The 24797-nt window shown below is 46.9% G+C and overlaps 1 protein-coding gene across 1 annotated transcript; it reads right to left on the bottom strand.

The window, feature by feature from the left end:
* Window positions 1-1410: 1410 nt before the first annotated feature.
* Window positions 1411-23189, bottom strand: LOC119444763 (solute carrier family 2, facilitated glucose transporter member 8-like). Its single transcript, XM_037709112.2, has 5 exons — window positions 22975-23189; window positions 14697-14955; window positions 8736-8960; window positions 6178-6375; window positions 1411-1671 (listed from the first exon to the last, which is right to left on the bottom strand). The coding sequence occupies exons 1-5, from the start codon at window positions 23187-23189 to the stop codon at window positions 1411-1413; spliced, it is 1158 nt and encodes a 385-aa protein (XP_037565040.2).
* Between the last annotated feature and the right edge of the window lie 1608 nt (window positions 23190-24797).

The raw sequence follows: 24797 nt of genomic DNA, 5'->3' as shown, positions 1-24797 counted from the left end.
ACAAAAGAAAATAATGATTCCTGATTCGACGCCTTTTCACCATTAGCCCTCTGCTATTGGTCCAATGTTTTCTGGCTATGCCACTTCGCCTGTCTGTCACGCGACCTCACAAAACCACGAAAGCTCACCACGTCAAAGTGACGTGTACGCGAAAAAAATGCATTAATATGCCGAACAAAACTGAAATTTTTTTGCATAGCCACAGACTGCCCCGTTCCGAAACGAATAGAAGATGGCTGCCTGCCGGTCGCTCAGGCCCTCGCTACTCGCACCTGCCGGTGAGCATGTATTTATTTGCGCATGACAAACCATCTTTGCGTGGCAGTAAAACGTTATCGAGCCCTTTCGGTGTGCATACGACATCGCTCTGCCAGCTCTTCCTCGCTGAGGATCCGTTTAGCGGTATTCTTATCCTTCCGTTGCACGCTGCCGCGATTTTCGACCAGCCACCGCAAGCTAAGTAAGGCGAAGCGGACCAATCTGAGAAGCTGGCACCACCCTCTTCATGCGGTTATATATTTTCACTGTCATGGCTCGGCCCCATCGAAACCCTCTCCTCTAGAGCGTGCTCCCGGCCTCTTGTCAGCCAATTAGATACGAAAGACCGCTGAGTGTGGACAATGTTATTGGTTTTGAAAGCTAAATAAGGTGACCTCCTATAAGCGAGGAGAGTGTTTGATTGGGTTGTTCAGACATCGCTGCGCGTCGCCACCCGATGCTTCCGTTGGTGCTTACGTAAATTTGACATCAGGAGTTTGGAATCAAAACAGTTTGGAATCATTTTACGTTATAGCGCCCCTGTTCATTTCGCCATTCGGGATCGCGTGCTCCACTGACGCAACTACGCTCCCGAAGGCCGTAGATGGCTACTGGCCATTCACCGCAACTTATCACAAATATTTATGTCTTTTCACGACGATCCGCAATGTGGCCATGTCGGAGTATTTGACACATACGAACGGTATTTGCCTTCGCCACTCGGAGTGTTCACTTTTGCACAGAAAGTTCGTTCAGTGCTGCCCTGACTGTCAACGTCACAAATCACCACCTATACGCGCGCCTGCCTGGTGCCTTGCAGCCGCTTCTGTGCCCTGACAAACCCTTAGATCGCCTCAGCGTTGACCTCTACGGCCCGCTTCCAATGACGCCGGATGGCAACCGGTGGATCACAGTTGCTGTGGACCATTTGACACGCAACGCCGAAACTGCTGCTTTGCCAATTGCTACAGTGCGGGATGTAGCCTCTTTCAATCTACATCACTTCATCCTCCGACACTGCGCACATCATGAACTCCTTAGTGATAGATGTCGCGCCTTCCTCTTCGAATCGTCGGATTTATTAGTATGCAACTCAGTATAAGGAATGAAGAAAAGAATCCCAATTACAGGGATTATATGTGACAGTGTCTCTCATAGAATAATTGTACCCACTTGGATGGCAAACGTCATCGCACTTGACTCGTGTACGGTGGAAGCAGTGGCAACAGGTGCCACCAATGCCGAGTTATCCACCGCGGTAGTTTCGTCCACACTTTTCGCTGCCGGGAGGGAAGTGTGGTAGACCAGGCCCAACGTGACGAGGCTTCCGGAACACACCATGACGGAGACAACAAGCAACTTGCGTCGACCTGCCAAATCCAGGAATGGCACCGCCATGGATGCCACCAGAGACTGCAGTGCGTGAAAATAAGAACGCAGAAGCTGTACGAATTGTTACTGTAGCCTTGCGGTAGCCAGATGTTCAACAGGAGTGCCTGAAGCATGCGCGAGCTTTTTTTTTTTGTAAAAGCAATATTCAGAACTTAAATCAGCCGCAACCCGGTGAGGGCAAGCACTTATTGTTTAATTCATTCCGTGCATTGGCTCCATAGCAGTAAGAGGCCTTTACGCGAAACGTTTTTCTGAGGTTGACCCAGGAAACCCTAAACTGCCATGCGAGTATTCGGTTATCAACGTAGTGTTCACCTGTATACCGCCATTGTGGAAGCGAAAGCGGGTGCTTGTGTTCTGCAGATGAAATTTCGCTATGAGATTTCCAGCAACGTGTAGCAGTACACTATAGGTGCGACAGCGTCGTCGCTGAGCAACCACGCCACGTGATAAATTCTTCCACGGACGTACTCTCGTTTCACTCTCGTTTCATAACATTTCCTCGCTGGTAATTCCGTAGCGCGCGGGACCATCTGAGGACTTACTCGTGCGGTTACACCAACAGCGACTTCTGCCCACAGAGAACTTCACTGACGTACACGCACGTGACGTGTACGTCACGTACAAATAAGTGATGTGTACATCACATACAAAAAGCGACGTACGCTTTAGCCCTTCATAACGTAGGTCGCTTCCTTTTTATTTTTGAATCTGTGTTTTCTGATCCGGCGTCACAAAGCCCTTTAGTTTCAATTCCTACATATTTGAACGGAAAAAAGCGAAAGCTTGCACTAGGCCGCGAAAAGCTGAAGACAGATCGACACTGGCCGATTGATTGCGTCTCTTGGTTGTAGCTAGGTTGAACTTGGCTATGTTGAGGTTTAAACTTGGTTGTAGCTAGGACTATACTCGTGTACGTCATCTGTGCTAGTACTGGAAAGGTGCGCCGAGCCATCAAGCCACCGCCGCGCTATCGCCGCCACCACAGCTGCTATGACGTCATGCTCCCCGCACCGTCGCGCTACCGCCGCGCACCTTCCCAGTACTACCGCAGCCTTTCCAGTACTAGCACAGATGACGTACACGAGTATAGGCTTAGCTACAACCAAGTGTAAACCTCGACATAGCCAAGTTCAACCTAGCAAAAACCAAGAGACGCAATCAATTGGCCAGCTTCGCTGTGTCTTGAGCTTTGCGCGGCCTAGCGCAAGCTTCCGCCTTTTTTTTTTTCTCCTGGCTCAGCGCGCCACGGAGAGAAGAGAGGCAGGGGATGGGAAGGGGGGGAGCTGGCGAGGAGGAAACCGCGTGCGCATGCGCCGCGCCGCCCCCCTGGTTGCCATGGCTACGGCGCGGCAGTTTCTTAATACGAGCCACACATTACGGCTGGCTTAAACAGCTTCGCTGTTAAAATTGTCACCCACCCAAATGTGAAGCCAACCTAAAAAGGAAACACGTACGGATTTCTCAGATAGAAGCGTTCTTTCTGAAATACTTCCTCCACCTTGCTTGCAGGATTTTGCAATACTGATTTGCCATATCCCCCCGCCACACACACAGATATATATATCCCCATCAGTTGCACGCCGCTCCACGAAAAGGCAGGAAGTGTGTCCAATGCTCTCCTGAACATCACCTTGTCAATGTGGTGAACGTGGTTTAAATCATGTATCCGGGACCTCAAAAAGGCGCGGCGTAGTGCTAACGCATTTCTTTCGCATTTATCGATAAATTGGCACTGTGTTTTTGGTCTGCATGGGCAACCATCAAAATGTTTGTGCCTCCCTGTGCATGTCGGACGAATTCAAATATAATCGCAACTAGGAGCCATTACCTCTGGCTGCTCCCAGCAATTGAGAACGCTATAGGAAAAAAGTTCCTCTAAATTGCAATGAACGAATGGCACGATAGCTTATACATGTTTATAGTCGTGACTATAAACTATAAGAACTATAAGAAAACTATTGGCGTGTTGCATTATTAGCCGATGCATAGAACTACTTTGTTCGAAAGTAGAAGTATAACCAGGTTGGGCTGCGCTTTCGACGCGGCTGGCTGATGCCTCTGAAGGAGATACATGTGAAGTCATGTTTTTCTCTGGTTCTGATGTTTGTTTCGATGCCAGCTTTGCCCATGAGAAGGTCCATGGACCACAGGAGATGTTCGGGTGCCGTGTTTTATATCGTTGCAGTGACAGGGCGCTCAAAACAAACTTGAGCTGTAGACAAATGGAGTTGATACCTTACAATGCATGTGACATATCAGTTTTGTTTACTTTATTCTGTGTCTGCATTCTTTGGTCTATTGCCTAGATGTTATACAAGTAATTCTGCTCCATGCCACTGTAGACTGTGAAAGTCTTCAGAAAGAACTCGTGACGAACATATTCAGAAGACGCAGGAATGAAGTCCCGGCTTCACTTTGGGTTGGTAACATCGCCAGTGTGCAATGAGAACGCCCGTTATGCTTTGACAGAGAGTACTGAAGGCTTCCGAGTGTTTTAAACTTATTTAAAAACACAAGAAACGCCACCCAACATTTCTTTGTGCGACAAGTGGTTTGCCTCTCTGTATTAAGCTTTTATATGCATGTGAGAAAATATTACGAAGAGTTTTTGAATTGCCTGAAAAGGTGTACACCTGCCATCCTGTAAATGTTTCCTGTCACATTCATTAAAATAAACGAAAAATTATTTTCTGTCTCTCTCACTCGTTACTGCGCCTACATGTTCGTCCAGAGCGAAAGCCAAAAGGTGAAACAAGCGCTAACGTAATGGCGACAACATAGGATTTGAATTTAGCGTCTGCTTCTGCGTCTTTCCTGAGTACACAGCCATCTTTGCTTTACTATCCCCTCCAAACACCATGATAGTCATGGAGTGCTGCAACCGCTCACCTCGGCGACTATGAGGAGCATAAGAAGATTCATCACCCTGGCATCCCCACGGATACTCTGCACTGTCTAGATGCGCTTCCACCCCACGTGACTTCGTAAATGCATGGCGTGCCGGTACGTCCAACGATGAGAATTGTTCCCTCGTTGGCCACATACCTGTGCCGCATACCCAGCTACCCTAGTTGTTGTGAAAGAGGTTCTTTGTTGAGCGACACACACGCGAATCATTCGTGACAAAGCTCGCTAAACAGTCGGGCTGCTGTGTTTGAGGAAGCCGTGTGACGTGGTTTCGATTCCGCTCAGCACTGGAAACGTTTTGCGGGTTTTCTTTTTTATTAAAAAAGGCGGGAAAAACGGTTATATACCCAGATGGTCACAGAGCTAGAACTTAACGAATCAGTCCAAGAATGCTATTCGCAATAAGAAAGAAACGAATGAGCAGCTTGAAGTAATGAATTGGGGGATGCCTAGCCGAGCTTCTATCAGTTCTCGCAAAAAGAGACAGTTATGGTCGGCTGAAAATCAAATTCGGCAGAACCCATTTCGCACTGACTGTCGACGGTAATGCGTTTAGCATTGACACAACATAGTGACTCAACGTAATGCCACCGTCGAAATGCCTTCTGTATAAAGCGTGTACTGCAGCGCGACTCTTTTGTGAGGCTTGACTATGGATATTACTTGCTGTTGAATTGACACCACGTGATTACTCGCTTTGTTCATAAAAGATCATAATTTCTAATTTGTCTGGGCTAAATTTAAGGCCTATGTGCGTCGCTGCATTGCCACAGATATTCGCAAGTGTCTTCAAATCTCTCGTATTGCCCGTTTGTAGCGGACATTATGAACACTCTGCGCCATCTAGCGGCGTCACCGCTAAGCCTGCGCGTAGCCTCCGAAATGCACGGCACTCAGGTGCATGGATCTGAGAAACGCATTATGCGGCAGCCGGGCCCTTCTCAAGCGCTTTTTTCTGGACATGCTGCGCCATCTAATGGTTAAACACTAGATTGTTGTTGAAGTACAGAAAAGGAAACGTTTTCTTCGCACTCTCTTCAGGTTTGGTGGCTAGTTTTGCTGTACTGATGCTGCCGACGTGTATCTTTCTGTCACCGGCTTTAGTATGAAGTCTGAAGGTCTAGCCAAATTTTATGGGAGACCATGATTATTTTATTAGGCTAGAGGTAACATTCAGCCACAGAACAATGAGCTTTTGTTTCCCAATTAGCCTAGCATTTACATATTGCTACGTTGCACGCGCTGTTGTACATGTACTGCGATGACCCTCAAAGTCAATCTTTTCACAAACTAGGCAGAAGGAAGCTATAGTGTTGCGCTGGTCAAAATGCACTAGCACCTGTTCCCCAAAATAGGAAACATGTAGCTTCAGTAAGCCAATGGTGTCGTATGAGAGCAGATGTTCCCGCACTGCCCTGCGAGGGTAGCGCAATACGGATTCGCATGCACTGAAAATTTGATGAGTTACACAACGTGTCAGCACATCCGATGCCTTCTTGACAGTTTTTCAAGCTCCTATTTCACCTTTGCCAGCGTGCAGGTTGCCAAAAGTATCGCCATCTGAATGTTTGCTGTACGCAAGACTCACTGCAGGAAACACTGAACAGACACTCTTACCTGAATGAGCGCCAATACGACCAGGCTGTCCATGGACTCCTGTCGGGGTGCCAGGTTTGTAGCAGAGAGCAAGATGCAGTTGACGCCGCTGAGCTGCTGCACGCACATGACGATCACGGCCAGCATGTAGTGCGCCGGCGGCGTCTTGTAGATGGGGAAGATGGCGGTGATCGCCTCGAACTCGACCTCCGTCTCAGCCTGCGCGCAGGCGCGACCGCCAACCAGAGATTTTCCTCTACCGAGGTGCCACTCAGCCAAAGGGCCGAAGTAACTTAACGTTCGTTTAGCGCCGAGTTATATGTAGATAGCGTTGGCCACTTAAGCTGTGTTTTTTTTACAGCACGTAACTGTCAACCCAGCTCACAGCGCCCCATAGCTCCCCTATAACCCTTTATACGTAAAGGCGTTCCGATAGCGAAAAGTTGAAAGTGAGTACTAATACCCCAGTTCAAAGGTGTTCTGTTATTTAATCAGATAAAAAAATACAAGTTTGGACACAAAATGAGTAATAAAGCTTCCGTGGAACCTGCACGTAAAAAAAATACATAGTTACTCAATACATCCACAGCGGTGAACAGCTGAAAGTCAGGTCAACTGAGAAGCTTGTAAATGAGAAACAAAAAAAAAAAAGATCATCCCGTTGGGTGCATCATGAACATGGCTAATGAAACAAAGAAACGGCACGTCGCTATATGGATGCAACCGGCTTTGTAGGCATAGTGGCTACGACATTGCACTGCTAAGTCCGAGGGCGCGAGATCAACTCCCGGCGAAATGCAAAAGAACGGGGGTGAAATGCAAAAAGAAGCCCAGGTGGTCGAAAATATTCCAGAGTTGCACGCTACTATGATAATGATATTGCGCACTGTTTGGCACATAAAATTCCGGAATTTAATTTTTTAGCTACATGAAATCACGTAGTCTATTACATTGGGTTCGTTGAAATAGCTCAGTGTAATACTAATGCACCACGCGTTAGCTTTAAAGAAACTAAACATGATGAGACTGGTCAAACACTAAGTTAAACCGCGCTAATCGAGACTGCGAATTCATAAGCTGCCCAAAGGAAAACGTAGACATTCAGCGGTTGAATAACTACTGCGCAGGAGTGATCTCCTCCGTGCCCTAATTCACAAAGCAGTTCATTCCTAATAGCCGTTTGCCCCTGGTCACCCGCCCTCGCTGATGAAATGTCCAACATCAAGCTTGCCTGGGACTTGCTGCTAAGAACAGCTCTAGCATGCACTGGCAATATCGATAATGATTCGTCTATAGCAAATACTATTCAATTCGCATTCAAAATTTCAAATATTTGCACCCCGGTACTTATAAGGCTTTGTAATGTCAGGTTCTGCTAAATTTGGGTGAACTGAGGGCCTCAATCATATTTTGTGGCTTCGAAGCTTACTAATCACGACTTCATCTTCCCGTCCTTGCCTCTCATTGGACGATAGAATGGCTCTGCCTATTTCAAAAGTTATTACATTATTTAGCACCACACAATGGTTTCCTTTCAACAGTCCATCACATATCACGCACCAGCCACCAAAACGTGCCAGTGCGACATTTCAAAAATCCTATTTCTCACGCACTGCCCACGACTACGACAACCTTCCTGTCTGCATTTCTTTCATAACAGATCACCTCCAATTCAAGCCTGCCGTCGAATAGCATTTTCCCATAAAGCCTGCGGCTGTTGTGCTCCTACCCATCCCTATGTAAAACCTCGCACTGAGGCCTTCGTGGTTGAATAATTATTAAGTACCAACCATTCGTATGACATCATATACCTAATATATATACCTAAAGGGTGTAGACAAGGTGGCCGCGTACACCTAAGGTATGTCTGACCGATACTGAAAAATCCTGTCATTCGTGGGACTCATTTCCCGCGGTAAATGTAATTGCACTGGAGCATATGCAGTTTCTTGTTGCAAGATTTCTTCTGACGGCGTATCACACGGGTTTCAAAGCACACTGAAAAAGTGAACCGAGATCGCTAAGGGAAAGAGGAACAAATATCTGACGGAATTTTTTATTCAACAACAACAAAACTATACTGACGCGTCAAATTATCTCTAATCAGCACAATGCTCGTCTTTCCGTGCGAATCACAAGTTCAAGGTTCCGCCATGAACCTGCAGAACAGGACCGGTATTCAGAAAAAAATACTTACGCTAGAACTGGTTAACACTAGAGGGTCTCAGTTAATTGGGATGTCAGCAATATAATTAGCAAAGACAGCAAGCCAAAGGCGATTAGCTCCTACGTACACAAAAATTTAATAATTTGATGAAAGGCCACCTAATGTGATTGTTATTTTTTTAAAGGACGATTCACGAGTGTATTAAGCTGCTGGCAGAAGTGGTTGGCCGTCAGACTGCTGAGCGATTTTATGATGGTTTGTACCCTCCGCAGTTATGCCAATGATGGCACTACGGGTAGTGTCTTAAAGATAATTAAATAATTAAATCACTCCTTAATTAGGTACGTTGCATTTCGTATGTCAAACCGTTTTCATGTCTTCATGCGGATAAGGGTATCGCTGGACATCGTACCTCGTATCCGGGCGAGCGCACGCTTAGCAAGGCGTCCATGGCTCGGTGTCGCCTGCGGTGATACAGCAGCCACCGGGGCGACTCCACTAGGAGGCAACCGGCGAGCAGCAGGAGAAGCAGGGCGGGCGGTGCGCAGCACAACGCCAGCCCGGCCCAGTCCAGAAAGTGGCCCATGACGTGAGCGTAGAGCACGCCCAACGTGATGACCAGATGGTGCGTCGCTCCCTGCACCGTGCACGTGGGACAAATTGAAACCTCTATATTTCGGACCGTTTATTTCAGGATTTTATATAGCTCGAAATTGAGAGAAGGAGGGCGGGGGGGAAGGAGGACGTAGCTTTATCGCGCCTTCTTACAGGTGGTAGTTAGGTAGGTATTTATTATTGGGGATATTATTTACAGCCGACTATAAATCGTACTTGAAGGCCAGTAATTAAAAAAAAACTGGTGGAATTTCATCCAGGACTGAAGCAAGGATGCCCTCTGTCTTCATTGTAGTTCACGCATTATCTTAAAAGTATAAAAAAAAGCTTCAAAACTGTGAAATATGTTCTGGTTGATCTTACATCCCAATGAGGAAAGGGTCCGACAGAGGGTTCCTGCGATGATGCATGCGGCAAACAGAGTGCTACCAGTGGATTAGGCAAGGGATTTGCCAATATGTTTGGCAATCAAGAGACATATCTATCACTATAGATTTAGTAGTTAGAAATCGGGAATTATGTTCTTGAATGAAGAGCGAGTAACGAGGTGGTATCAATTGAACAGAAGTCATACTTCTGTGAAGCAATAAATATAGCTATAGTCGGGTACAACTTTAGAAACCAGCGGCATTTGCCCCCTCAAAGGCGGATGGATACGAGCCTCCACCAATGGGCGCGCACTAAAGACTTGCGTCATGAGCCGGATGGCCAGTGTCCCCGCCGACGGAGAGCATGCAGCCCGCGCTTCAAGCCGGGGCGAGTCGCGTCAGCGGGACTATTTCTTTAGTCGTGGAGGAAATCGGCTGCTGCGCTTCGGTTATCTGGGCGGGGCCTCTCCTGTCTTCTTAAGTTGTACCCGACTATAGGTGTATACGTAAACGGAAGAAAGACCTGCTGAAACATCTTCTAAGATAATGTGAGGATGAAGGGGAAGCGGAATGCACTAATAATTTTGGAAGGGATAATGGCGCAAGTGCCAAGGTTCGCAAATGCAGTTCTGTGCTCAGAATCAGAAAGCTTGCCAAGGTCGGTAGATAACTAAAGATGCGTGTGGCGATTGACATTAGGAGCCCCCGGTAAAACCACAAGGGATGATGTAGGGTGACATATGGGTTGGACGAAGCGCAGAGCAAAGTTAATTCGAAGAAAGACACGGGAACATGTATCAATAATGGGCGGCTTGTCAATAGAGAGTTTTAGCTTGTCCGGTAATCGGGTAAACGTGAGCGGACTGTATGGGGCTACCACCTGGTGGTGCAGAAATCAAACAGACAAAAACAGCTAATATTGCAGTAACCAAGTGTATTCTACTTCGCTGCTGGTGTAAATGTTCGACAGTGGCGTAATCGTGTTGCCGCCGAAAATTTACACCAGCAGAGAAGTAGAATACACGTGGTTACTGCAATATTAGCTGTTTTTTTTTGTCTGATTTCTGCACCACCAGGTGGTAGCACCATACAGGCCGCTCAGGTTTACGGTTGCGGCAAAACGCCCCAACGCCCGGTCCGCTCGCGTTTACCCGATTACCGGACAAGCTAAAACTCTCTAATGTTACTTGCTTGGTTTCTAAAAAAATCACTTGGTTTCTAAAAAAAGTCTATGGGGATGCAAGCTGCTCTCCCAAGGTGGCGGAAGCATAAACTTGAGTCGCCACCTGTCCGCAACTGCAGGAAGAAGCCGTTCAGTGAGCGTTACTGCGTGTTACAGAGGCGCGAACAACACGTGGCAACCCTCCCCGAACGACCGCTTTCAGCAGCTACTGACAGGCGACGACGTAAATTTATGCTATAGCGGCGTCTTGGCAGCAGCTTTCATCCCCATAAATGAAGGAAACTTTGCATTAAAAAGGCCTTCCAAATGTAATATCGAACCACGTAGACCCTAAAAGGCGATCTTTCTGCGAATTTTCAGCGAAAGCAGAGCCGCGGCCAGTGCAAAATGTTTTCTCTAATTATTTAACTAAAGTTTGCATGTCCCTGTGTAGGGTAATATAAAGCTTAAGAAGACAACCCGGAGTCATCGAAAGAACGTGAAAGAAAGATACAATAAAATGGACGAGGGAAACGGAGGCGGGAAAGAGAGACTATTACAGATGCGACAAAAAGAAATCAGAAGCGAAAATCTGTACGAGACCACAACGGGCCTGTGCCTTATTTGAGGCCTGAGCTGGCTACCTAATAAGGAAAACATACCGGAGCAAACATCCGCAACAAGATAAGAGATGTGTCTGCTACAGAAAAATGCTGAAACAACTCAGCACATCGTAATGGAAGATATTCACTCAGCAACACCCGAAGGGAACGTTCACCTTCCAAAAGCAGTAGGATTCAAAGCGGATGGAAGTATACTAACTGGTCAGGGAAGTCAAGATAAACAAGAGACGTTTAAAGTGCTGGTGATAAAAACACTGAAGAGATTGATTGAACCGGAGCCATGAAAGGCATACGTAACAGCAGAATGTAGAGTTAGAGGTTTTATTAAACAGAAAAAAGATAAAAGAGAGAGGGCAATATTGCCATACTCCTATGCATGCATGTAATATTGATAACCACAAGCAGGTGACGTCTCTATCTGTCACCGCCCCGTTTTGAAGGGGGTGCCAAGAGAAATGGTCATCATCATCACGCACGTAGATTGTTGGCACGTTCGCGAAAAGTCTTACGTGTTTGGCTGATGAAGTAAGAACTGCTTTTTCTCCTCTTTCTCCAGTTTCTTGGTCTATGTTCATGATAAGTTGGTATTTTTAGAAGCAACAGATGCGACAGCGACTGAGTTATGTCGTCTTCAAGGCAAATTCCTTATGTGCTAATGACGGAGTGAGAGTGCTGTACATAGGCGACACACTTTGTTCAAGGCACACGACTAACCGTGGCGCCTTCGTGGCCTACCCAACACTGCTTCAGCAGTTTATACGAGAACCGCAATAACGCGCAAGACTTCGCTGCTGTTAACTGCGGAACCAAAACTGCTCTAGTGGTGGGGACTCCGAAAGGCGTACATGCGGAATTTTCTTGAACAGGCATTTACACACGGATACATGATGCGGCGACGTCTTAATCTGCATCAATGCGAGATATAGGATTATTGTACTGGGACGACAGCAAGACAGAACAGATGTAAGATGGATTTAAAAAATATATTTAAGAACTTCCATTGGCTGAACCACCTTCAAGGACCCGTTAATTGCTGCCATTGTGATGAAGACCATTGTGGTAAAGGCTCTTTAAGTTGTGTAGAGTGTTGAAGATGTTTCTTGTTCACATCAACGGGAGGCGGGGGCACCTATGTATGATTTTGCATGAATGTAAGTCGCATTGCATTCTACTCGACTTTCTTTCGATGTTTTACGCACCCTCAAGAATGTATTTACCATTTGGTTTTGTAATTCTCGCAAGGGTGTTGGAAGTATTCAAAAATAGATTTAAACAAAAGGTCCACTTTTTAACACAAAGGTGGTTTATGCCTGGGTCCACCTTCAACTTCCTGCAAGAGTGTGACGTCGGCGCGAATGCGTGAAATATGCTCTCTCTTGACAGGGATGGCGTCGCCATCTAGAATGCGGTAAAGCGAAGTACTGCATCATTACACTAACGAGCGCCGACAGAGAGCGCAGCGGAGGCTCCAACGTGGTCTAGCCTGTTGTAGGCGGTGTATAGGCTTTCTGCTGAAGTGAACACGCAGTTTCTGCACACGGTTATTGACCCTTTTCGCGGCGATTCCCGTGGACGCTGCCATGTTTGATCACGTGGTGACGCGTCCATTACTTGCCTCAACTGCCTCCGTTGCCTCCTTGTTTACAATGGAAGTGTATGACGCCGGCGCGGCTTAAAAACCTCTGTTTTCGGAGATATCGTAGACGGCGACTAGGTGGACGACACGAAGCTTTGATCACAGCTTCAGAGAATATGCAAAAGCGATTTCGGAGCTGATTAAGCTATGTCCAAACGGCGCAAGCAGCGTATATGGTGCTTGTTCTAAAAGCGGGGCTAACTATGTATTTCAAGCTATCCAAGCTTTCCGATTATGAATTCAGTCAGGATTAGTCTGTTTTGCTCTTTGTTCTTTATTCGGCAAATATTTTGAAGCAGTGGCTTGTCAGTTTCTGACTCGGTGAAGTTCCTCGGTGCGGCCACTATCTGATAATTTTCTGCCTAATCGCTCGCGGGTGTGCTCAGTTCCGATAGATTTGTTCTTGCTGCGCAGAAGGCTTGAAACGTAGCTGTTTTGTACATTGTAATACCTTGTCGCAAATATATATTACAGCTAGAAACGCGCTTACTCTTGTGCACCGTCACGAAACATTCAGCTTCGACCATTCGTGCGCCATATGTGTAGTCCGTCATTTATTGTGCGTATACAGTGCGCATATATTCAAGTGTGCGCCCTTTCACTTATTTTTGATACGTCGGCGATAGAGTGGGCGTAAGTTTTCCTGCCATTTGGGAAAGATCTGTTATTGATAACGTGCGCGAAACCTACTATGACAGGAAGCAGCGCTACTTCCTTTGTCATTGTTTAACGAGTGGTACTCACTCTTGCCGACGTTCTGGGGATGAAGCCCTTCCTTTGAAGGTTAGCGATACAAGGCTATCGGATGAGCAAATTTCTGTATCCTAGGAAAGCCGTACATCACGAAGTGCCGGTAACACGTTCGGACAGTTGCAGCAGCGGTCCGCGAACTTGGCCACACAGATTCATTCTATTCTTTAACATGCCAGTCACTATTTTTGCAGCCGACTACTGCACACGTCTTCAATCTACACGATTCAATATAGCATGATTGGAGCACAGTGTGTTAGCGAAAACTCAGTTGCATTTCCGACAGCTGATCGCACAGAAGCAAGGTAGAAGCGGTAATGGTTTCGTATTCGTGCGCGGTCGCTGAGGAGAGGTATGGCGCGCCGCCGTGAGCGCCATCTCGTTTCTCTAAAACAAACTGCTCGGCGAAAAGGGTCAATACTCTCGCGTCCGATAAGGCTGCGACGCCTCGTCCCCTACGGCGTGCAGCTTCAACATGCATCCACAGTGCTTACACGCTACCTAGTGCTTCGCCTGTGATGGCACCAACTAAGAAAACTGATGCGCTAAACGGCGAAGAAAGGCAACTACGTGGACGGGCGAATCTCGCTTTGGTCCGTGGAGAGAAACCCGAGCGTGAAGCAAAACGCCTTCGCGCGTTCGCGGCACACGCTGCGAACTCTGCCACTCGCATTTCTCAATCTGAGCACGTCGCAACTCAACTGGCTGCCCAGAACACTATGTAGCCGCATCGAAACGCTCGTCCCTTCGCCGAAGCGACTCGGCAGCAGGACGCCGCCCGCCAACCGGACGCCGAGCGCCAAGCGAACTTGCAACACGGTCGTCGATCCGAAAATCTGCGCCTTTCGCTGCAGCGAACGGCTCCAACGGGGTCTAGCCTGTTGTAGGCGGTGTATAGGCTTTCTGCTGAAGTGAACACGCAGTTTCTGCACATTGTTAGACTTTCGCGTCCGATAAGGCTGCGACGCCTCATCGCCGACGGCGTGCAGCTTCAACATGCATCCGCAGTGCTAACACGCCACCTACTACTTCTTGTGATGGCACCAACTGAGAAGTTCACGAAGCAAACACGCAACAGCTTCTGTGAAGACACGTTTCACTTTCGTGTTCTACCGATTCCTATGGAAGAGGGATAAACCATCATTTTTTCCCTCTCTCTACGCGTGCACCTTTCATTAACTTAGGACTGCGACTCGACGATTATTTTCACTCTACTTACGTCCGATCCGCGGTGCGCGGCGTGTGACATTTCGGCGATGTGCGCAGGCACGACGAGCGAGACGAAGCCGGTGAAGAAGCCATTGACGAAGCGAGCCACGAAGAAGAGGTACACGTCCTGCGCCAAGCCGATGCATAGCCAAGTGGCGAGCAGGCCCAGCGCGGAGGTCACCAAACTCCAGCGACGGCCGTAGAACTGCGTTAATAGCGCTCCGCCAAGGCAGCCGAACACCCCGCCCAGAGACATCAGCAAACCGAACCTGCAGTCATTATAAACAAAGCAATACTCAAAACTACTTTTCAGGGCGATCAAGGGGAGTCATAGGGCAGCAATCCGTTAGCATTAGTTTTCCCATGTTGTGGCCCTTTTGCACGCACCCGTTTTTGCGCGGTATGATGAGACGTGCCAGGATCTTCGTCGCACAATTTCAGCATTCTTCCGTCGATACATGTACACAATCCGCCCGAAGGGTTTCCTTTGCATGAGCGCTCTAGTGCTAATGCATCAGAAAAAAAAATCTGCGAAGTTTCGTTCCGTTGCATTAGCTTGCCGATGGAAGCAACGCGTTCCTAAAGAGCATACGAAGAGGAGGGAACAGTCGACACGTTTAGTTTAACGTAAGTGTAATAGCGGCGTTAAGGGAAGTAGCATTACCGTTCCTGAAACTATCTTTGGAGAAACCGAATGTTTGTTTATCGTGGTAGCGATGTTTACGTGTGGGACGCTATTCAATTACGCTTTACATTGAAGTATGCTTTAAAACTCGCAATGGTTTGCGTGTGTGTCTGAAAAGTGCGCCATAATAGCCTGAAGCACGTTGCATATTTCTTTCCATGTCTGTCGGTCCGCGGCCAAATCAGTAAAAGTCTGTCCTTCATGGCCGACGCGATCTCAAAAACTCTGAAAGGTTATTTTATTTTATTTATTTATTTATTTTCAATACTGCCACTCTCAGTTGAGAGCATAGCAGGTGGGCATTACAAAGAGACAGTCATGTTAAAAAAATGACATTTTGTAAACATGCGCTCTTGTACAAGGCATTTAAAGCAAAAGTCACGCACAAATTCAAATTAACATTTCAAAAACATGCATGCTGCGCACACGAAATGAAGTACAACCACGAGGAAGGATTACAACCAGTTTGCCAAGCAAAGAGAATCAACGCCTTGTCGATCATGCGCAATGTGGAAACATTAACTAATACTGAAAAAAAAAAAAAACGCGAAGCACAACCAGGCACAGGATTGCAATCTGTTAAAAAAATGGAATGGAATAAAGGAGCAAGCAAGCGATAGTATAACAACGAAGTTATGTGCAACAGCATAAGCAATCCCTTTCACCAAGAAAACCGGTACACATTTCATAGGCCATCACCAGCAAATATTAGGAAAGGAAATACATGGTATAAGTGCAGGAATCTAAGAAGACGGAACTAGCGTTCAAATGAGAGAGTGTGCGTGGCAATGGGGGTGGTACTAGAGGTTAGATGTATGTTCTAACTTTGCACTGAAAGCGGACACTGTTTCGGCGTCCGTGATATCCTGATGTAACCGATTCCATTCACGTATCGTAAGTGGGAAAAACGATTGCCCAAACGAGTCGTTGTTGAAAGAATATTCAATTAATGTGTATTTATGCTTATGACGAGTCGGGCGCGACTGTGAAAACGCGACGTACTTAGACACATCTATCTTATAGCTGTGATGCAGCAGTTGGTACAGAAACTTGAGACGTGCCTGCTTTGCTCTTGTGGATAGAGTCCTAATGCCAGAAGAAGTCAGAAGGTTAGTGGGAGAGTCCGTGCGTTTATACTTGTTATACACAAATCTTATGGCTTTGCGCTGTACCGACTCCAATTTTGTTATACTAGTTAGGGAATGAGGGAACCAAACTGTATTAGCATATTCTAACACTGGTCTTACGAATGTAGTGTATGCTAGAAGCTTTGAGGACGCGGGTGCCATTCTTAAACATCTTTTTACATAGAATAGCTTGCGTAGTGCGGCTGCCGTGATGTTGGCAACGTGTGTGTCCCATCTGAGGTCTGACGTCAACGTAACGCCTAAATACTTATGTTGTTGAACATTCGCTAGCGGTTTACCATTAATAGTGTAAGTGAATTGGGACGGGTTCTGTTTACGTGTTACTGCAATGGTTACGGATTTTTTTACATTAATGGACATTTGCCATTTAGCGCACCAGTCTACTAACTTATCAAGGGACGCGTTGAGTTTAAGGTGGTCTGTAATGCTGTGAATTTCCTTATAAATAATGCAGTCGTCTGCGAAGAGCTTGATACTACACTCAATGTTTTCTGTAATATCATTTTTAAAGATTAAAAATAATAGTGGTCCCAGGACGGAACCTTGAGGAACTCCAGAAGTTACATGGACAGTTTCTGATTTAATACCTTCGAAAAGCACGAACTGGGAGCGGTTTGTTAAAAAATCTTTTATCCATGAAAAAATTAATCCCTCTCCGATTACACTTTTTAGTTTTGCGATTAGTTTACTATGACATACGCAATCAAAGGCCTTTGATAAATCAAGTAAAATCATGTCCATTTGGCCGCGGTTGTTGATGTTAAGTGCGAGGTCATGAACTACCTCGGTTAGCTGGGTGATAGTGGACAAACCGCTACGAAATCCGTGCTGATTAGGGGACAAGAAGTTTAGTTTCTCAAGAAAAACGGTTATGTGTTTTAGGATAATGTGTTCGAACAACTTACACGAAGTGCTTGTAAGAGATATCGGACGGTAATTAGCTACTGAAGACTTGTCTCCTGATTTGTGAATGGGTATTATTTTGGCAATTTTCCAGTCGTCTGGTAGCTGAGACAACGTAAGTGATTTACGGAAAATTAGCCCAAGATACTTGCTGCACCATTCCGCATATTTTCTAAGGAACTCGTTTGGAATATCGTCTGGGCCACTGGATTTTTTAGGATCGATGTTTAGCAGTAGGTTGAGTATTCCTGCATCTGTGACTTCAAGACAATCAATGCTTGATGGACCAAGGGATGAAATGGGAGGAATGATACCGTTATCTGTGGTGAATACTGAGCGAAAGAAATTGTTGTATGCATTAGCTTTTTCCTCTCTTTCCTCGGGACCCGTGTGTGACGCCGTGGAATTATTAGTGCGAAGGTGTCTCCAAAACCTGTTAGGATTGCTTTTAATAAAACTAGGAAGGGTGACGCTGAAGTAGTATTGTTTGGCATTTTTTGCTTTCTGTCTGAACTCTGCTTTCGCGCAGTGTAGTTTGTGCCGAATGGACGGCTCGCAGTTTGTGTTTTTCACCACCCTGCGCAGTCTTTTTATTCTTCGCTTTGCCTGAATTACTTCACGTGTTATCCAAGGATTGTTCACTGTTGGTTTCCTTAGTTTCGTTGGTATGAAGTTAGTAATACAGTGGATAACAGTAGATTTGAACCTGAGCCAAAGTAGATTAGTATCAGTGGCTACATCGGAAGCTAGCTGTGAAAAAAATTCAAACTCATTTGCGAGATGGGTTAGCACACTGTTATCGTCTGCCCTTTTAAAATCGGTTACAGTTGATCTACGCTGTTGATCTGCAAAGCTAAAGCCGAGCGGCAGCAAGCATATAGGTATGTTATGGTCAGATATGCCCTCTACTACATCAGTTTGAACCTGGTCTATTGGAAAGTGTTGGCTAATAAGTATCAAGTCAAGTATATTTTTAGTTGTGTTTTGTGTGCGCGTTGGAGATGATACGATTTGATGTAGGTTAAAGTTCAACATTAGGTCTATCAGTGCGTCCGCGGCAGCCGATGTGTGGTTAAGTGTAGTCCAGTCAATGTCCGGAATGTTAAAGTCTCCCATTAGCAGGACACGAGAGCTGCGTACGTGATGTTGCATGAAGTCTTGAATTGTGGTGATGCACTCGTAACCTGAAGATGGGCTTCGATAAATGCAACCAATAAATATGGGGGTGCCATCACAAAGAAGCCGGCAGAAAACGGCCTCGGCGTCTGTCACAACGGGAAGGCATACATATGAAAGGCATTTTTTGATGAGTAAAGCGACGCCACCACCACGGGAAGGTCGGTCTTTGCGAATGATGACATAATTGGGAGGAACAAGCTCATCATCAAATATTTCGGGATAAAGCCATGTTTCCGTAACCCCTACTATATCAGGATCATGCTCCAGTAGAAGACTTTCCAGAGCTTCTATTTTGTTGAGAATGCTTCTCGCGTTAGCACTTAAAATGGTTAGGGCTTTGATCCACAATGCTCTGTCACCGAAGGGGCCTCATAGTGAGTGAGTGAGAGAAGAAACTTTATTGTAAAATAAATTTGTGGGCTGGCCTCACGTGAGGCTTTTCTATGGTCGGAGCCGCTATTTCAGGGCTCAGCTGGCTTTCGCAAGCCTGTTAGCTCTTCTGACGAGGAGGATCTGATCCTCTAGGTCTCCGCTGGCCAGCACTGCCTCCCATTGATCTCTATTTGGATTTGGTATGTGAGGGTCTATGTTGTGTGATGTACATTCCCATGTTTTGTGGTACAGGGTTGGTGTTGACCCTGCACCATGGGCTCATACAAAGCATAAGCCGTCTACACAATCATATCCTACGAACGAAGTTAATTCGACAAAAACAACGCCAAATTCAGTTAAAAGCGCGCAGCCGCGACCACCGCCATGTTTAAGTAAACTATATACGCAAAGCGACGCAATTAAGGACAGTGACGTTAAATCTCTGAAATAGCGTGCATAGGCTAAACGCATAGGTCGTCTAGCTTCTGTGCATGCGCATTTCGATCCCGCTATTCCGCGAAAACAGATATAACGCAAAAATATGTCTAATGACATAAGAATAACGGCGTTCGCGCTCAAGCCTTGGGAAACGGCAAGCTCTGACGTGGTGCACTGATGTCATCGTGGCAAACATGTTTCGATATTAAGAGAATGAGTATCTGCATCCATGACATTACGGGCAAACCATCTAGAACTAAAAGCACCAGAACCCACCTTTGGCTCGGGGTCTTGCTCCCATTCTTTTTTATACGTTCTCGCATACTTGGCCCACTTCCCCATGTTTGGATTCTCCTCTCTGAGGAGGATCTGATCTTACGTCCAACCTATCGAAATGAATCTCGAATCTAAGCACGACGAAAAATTCATCTATCAGGAAAAGGCAAATGGCAGTAAAGCTTCGCGCCAGAAACGTGGAGTAGGTCGAAAGCTGGAATCAGTGGGATACTTCATCCGGAAGACATGGCCATGAACACACTGGAACATGTCATCCACCCGTGCTTTCCTTCTTTGATGTCGGCGCCACGATTGCCCGACGGCCCTGACATTATGTTACTGCTCTCCCTTCCTGATCATACCCATGTTAGTACAGTATACTGTGAAAAACCCACTACTCCCAGGTTCATCCCGATGCCCGGGGATCGGGTGCCTAACGGTCAAGCAGGGTGTAAGTTTAAGTGCATCAAAGATCCAAACCACCAGCTCAGACAACGGCGCAGAGAGGGAAGGAAAGGCGGGGGGGGGGGGGTCATTTCGTGCCCGCACACACGCACAGCCACGCGGCCGGCTCAGCCAGCTATAACACAGCCTTCGAGATTTGCTTCTACTCGATCAGAGCCACCTCTGGAGCGTGGATTAGGACGCCACTTGCAGCCCAAACACAGCCAATTAAGTCGCAGATTTTCAGTAGCCCAAATATAGCCACATAGCCAACTCGTCCAAGTCGACGCCACAAAATTTTTCCCGTAGCCCAATTTGGCTATATATAGCCAAACCTGGCAACACTGGTCCCCATACTGGCGGAGGCTCGGCAGCTCGGGAGCGCGTTGATTGCGCACCTCGTCTGAATCGCATATCGTCGTCTGCGCCTGCGGACGCTGCGTTTGCAGGCATCTTACCTAGATGGCGCCACCATACTGGCGGAGGCTCTAGTCGTCTCTCCCTGCGGTTGCCTTATAGGGCATTTTCCGCGGCTCGACAGCAAGCGCTTGCGTGGCTCAGTGGTAGAGTATCCGGCTTCCACGCAGCGGGCGCGGGTTCGATCCTGGCGGCAATGGGGTACTTTGTTCGCCCACGCGGTTACGCGGCCGCGGTAGTGGTTACGCGGTGGACGCCGCTGGCGGCGACATCAGGGCGACCTGAAACGGCTATTGAATGAGCCCATAACAGCTTACGCTGTTAAAGGCGTGACTTCGCGCTCCCCTTGTCAGCCCCACGCGCTACACAGGAGTGCTAAAGTGGGCTGGGATGTTCACAGCAGCGTATGTTCTCAGCGGACATTTCTTTTTCACCATGCCCGAGGGGCTCAGTGGGGCCCCTTTAAGGAGTATAACATCATACATCAATTGTATGAAGTTCTCACATTTCGAGTGTGCGTGTGCGTGCGTGCGTGCGTGCGCATTAGTGTCTCAATGTTGCAGCGATCGGTGAAGATCTCTGCTGAAAAATAGCGAGGCGTTGCCATTTTTAGCAAAAATAATAATTAAGAACGCTATAGCGTATGCTCAAACCAAGGTCACGGGTGTGACTTTCCGCCGCTGCGACCTGCAATTACATAGGACGGAAATGTTAAAGACGGCCATTTATTTGACTATACTGCACGCTGATGAACTCTATCTGGACAAAATAAACCGGCGCACGCCACGACAGCGTATGTCATTACTTCAGCGTCGCTTTGGGAAGCCTAACTTAAGAAAAATTAATGAGGCTGTCTCACCTGAGGTACAATTAGTAACGTATAGTACATTTCTCTAATGTTTACTAACCAACGACGAGATCACATTGCTAAGCAAATATTTGGCGGCGAACCACTTGCCAGTATTGTGGCCGGCCTACACGAGCCCCGAACACTGCTTGTCGCAAAGCAATAAACATCAAACTGAAGTTATCGCACAGCAATAGGCTTTTAGTTACAGTGTGACGCTCGTTACCTTTTTTTAAATTTTACATGTAGAAACATGCCGGCTGCTATACTGACACGCGTATATGTTTATTTTTCCGAGGGCGCGGGGTCGAATCCCTGTCGCGGCGGCCGCATTCCCTGCCGGCTGCCCATGTACCGTGCGTTGGGTGCATGTTAATCCGGTGGTCGACATTAATCACCGAGTCCCCGACTACAGCGCGTCTGATATCATATCGTCGTTTTAGGACGTACAACCCCGAATTAAATTTTTAAGATTATTTTTATCCGGTGTGCGCATTTCAGCGGCTAACAAAAGTTGAAAGTTATCGCTCAGCGAAAGACACGCCTTTCTTTATCGAACGTTTGTCGTATGATATCGCTTGTTCTATCCGTTGTCTATGTTTTCGCCAAAACCTGTGTAACCAGGTTACATGCGCGACGTTAAAAGGGGTGTACATTCTGGAAGGCGCGCGAGCAATAGAGATTACGCTGCAATCTTCGACGAGGAACTAATAAAAAGCTGATGCGCTTGGCACGGAGATAAGGTTCTCGACGATCAACGACTTTGCTCGGTGCTATCGTTCTGCTTGAGTGTTACTTTCTTTGCTGGTCACAAGTCCGCACGATAAAGAGTTAAATGCGAATCTCAAAGTTGTGGTACGGCGTCGTTATTCACCTTCACTACAACGTGAGATCATACTCACAATCGCGCTGCCGCTACACCAAAAATACGACCGAAACTCTCTTAAGGGTGAATTATCGTGGTGCTAAGCGCTATATAGTGACTCTTTATTTGCGCGTTTGCGAGCTAAACGTTCTTGACTCTCTTATGCCTTTAGATTAGGGTGGCGCTGCCTATCCCTGGCTGCTCTGGCACGCGATGCAGAAGCAACGCTCCCCTTCTTTGGTCGAGTCATGTTTGAAGTCCGAGAGCAGGTGCAGCTGTCGAGAGCGGCGAGCGGCACCCGGTATCCAATCATTGCACCACAGAGCGTGCCCCTTCGTGCGCGCCAGTTGCGCAGTATACGTGCGCCTCTAGCACGCGAAAGGTCGTAGTGGGTGATGTGGCCTTCGTGCCCGGAGTATAGAGGGCCCCGAATTATTGCATGATCCCGCGACTGACCTTAACTGAACATGTGTTGCATTTTAGATTTCATTCAAAAACTGCGCCTTATGACCTCGTGATTTTTTGGATATTATAGGGATTATTGTGCCTCACTTAAGAACTTAGCGTTATTTTGCTGAATTTTTAAGCGGGAACTTGACTTTTTAAGGCGAAGTAAAGTATTCACAACAACCTTGCGTTACCTCGCTGACAGCTTCCTATGTAAGGCTTCGCATAAATAAGAGTACACATCAATGATCGTTCTTTCTGGCGTACCAGAATATCTGCGCATGGGTGATGTCGAAGGCTCCCTGGTCCCTTGCATGATGCAAACTGCGGCCGGCTGGGAGGGAGTAGCCCAACGCCGTCCCCACGCACAGCGAGCCCACCCAGCAGGGCACCAGGGACCTGAGTGGCACGGGATAGCAGTCTAGGCGGGACCTTCTTTGATGACGTCTCACCGACGTGGCTCCATACGCCGTCGTGGCCATTTTGGAGTCTGGGATGTGTTCTATGGCAGGGCCGGTTCGCTGGAATCGACTGGTGGGCTGATTCACTTGGCCCGGCGTTGGCGTCCGGCTGAATGCCGGTTCCGGCCATAGACAGCCTAGATGCAGTCTGCTGCGCGTACCTTTTGCTCATGACCAAGCTTTGCAAGCGACTTTTCGCAGCCATGATTTGAAACGGCCAGGAGCAGTTCGGGAGTAGTAGAGCAGAAGCTGGCGCCGCGTAGAAGAGCGCCCTTCTTCTTATTCTTCTTCCTTTAACTTATGGCACGCACACACGAGCGAGGGTGATTGGCCATGGCTCACGATGGATGATGATGATGATGATGATCCTCTGCACAAATGGCAGATACCCACCGTGGGGGATCGGCCAAGAATTGGGTGATTGGGAGAAAATGGTTAAAAACAGTTTAGAAAAAAAGAAAGGTTAATTCTGCTCGGTCTTCTAATTAATTATAATAATCCACGATTTTTGGAAGGGCGCTCATTCGAATCAATGAATCAATGATAAAGTTCCGCATTGCAGTGAAAACATTCTGGTGGCTGTACCCCTAGTGTGGAAGCTCCAAACGAAAGCAAGGCGGGGACATTCATGCTGAGGCCACGCTTGCTTAACGTGTCCTCAAGCACCCCTTTTCTTACTGAGGAGAATCGCCGTCAACCAAGGAGAAAGTCATCAATTGTTTCTGGTTCGCCGCACTTTATACAGAATGGAGATGCCGCCAAGCCAACCCTGGGTGTGTAGAAATTTAGTGTTGGGCTGCGGCAGCGGAGCATCGTTAGTCTAATCTCTAATTTGCCTGTTGAGCAGAATTAACGACTCCACGGTAATATTAGATGGTAGTGATCAGAATGCGAATCCATACTAGATTCATATATCTCTTTCATCGTTAATAATCTACTAAACATAGCGGCAGTGATACAGGCGGTTGGGGAAATGGCAGGTACTAAAGGGCAAAGGCTTCCCTTTGCTAGTGAGTCGGCACACTCATTAAAAGGCAAACGTTTGTGCACAGGCAGCCCAAATGCAATGAGACGGAGGCAGAGGTGTAATGCTCGCAAAATTTTTGAGTCAGCCCGCGTTGTAAGCTATGAATATAGAGAGAGTGAGTCGGTGATTATAGCCACTGATGAATGAGAGGGGTTCAATTTTCGCAGTGCTAGAACCACCGCTAAGAACTCTGCTGTGTCGATAGGAGTAAAATTAGTAAGTATAATCGAATAGGACCAATCTAGCGAATGAGAAAAAATTCCTACACCTGCCTTTTCGTTGCTCTATGAGGCATCTGTAAGGCATTGAGAATTCGTGCAGAAAAACGTTTAGCATTATTTGAGTAGATGTTATCAAAAATAGTTTCTAGACAGACGGTAGCAGACTTTGCTGTAGTTATCTTATAGAGTTTAACATTCAATGGCTCGAGTAGTGCCTGCGCAAAAACCACATGTGGCGTATGAAAATGGGGCCAATGGACATTAAAAAAAAAAGGCCGCAGTTTCGCCCGAAAGGCAAAGCATCGATTGCGACAGCAAAGTAGTGGACAGCTATGCAAACTAAGTATAGTAGTTTAATCATCCGTATAAACTTATAAACAT

This window comes from Dermacentor silvarum, chromosome 3, assembly GCF_013339745.2.
Source record: "Dermacentor silvarum isolate Dsil-2018 chromosome 3, BIME_Dsil_1.4, whole genome shotgun sequence".
NCBI classification, from domain to species: domain Eukaryota; kingdom Metazoa; phylum Arthropoda; class Arachnida; order Ixodida; family Ixodidae; genus Dermacentor; species Dermacentor silvarum.
The sequence above is the reverse complement of the archived record's forward strand: the minus strand, read 5'-3'. Positions and strand labels throughout refer to the sequence as shown.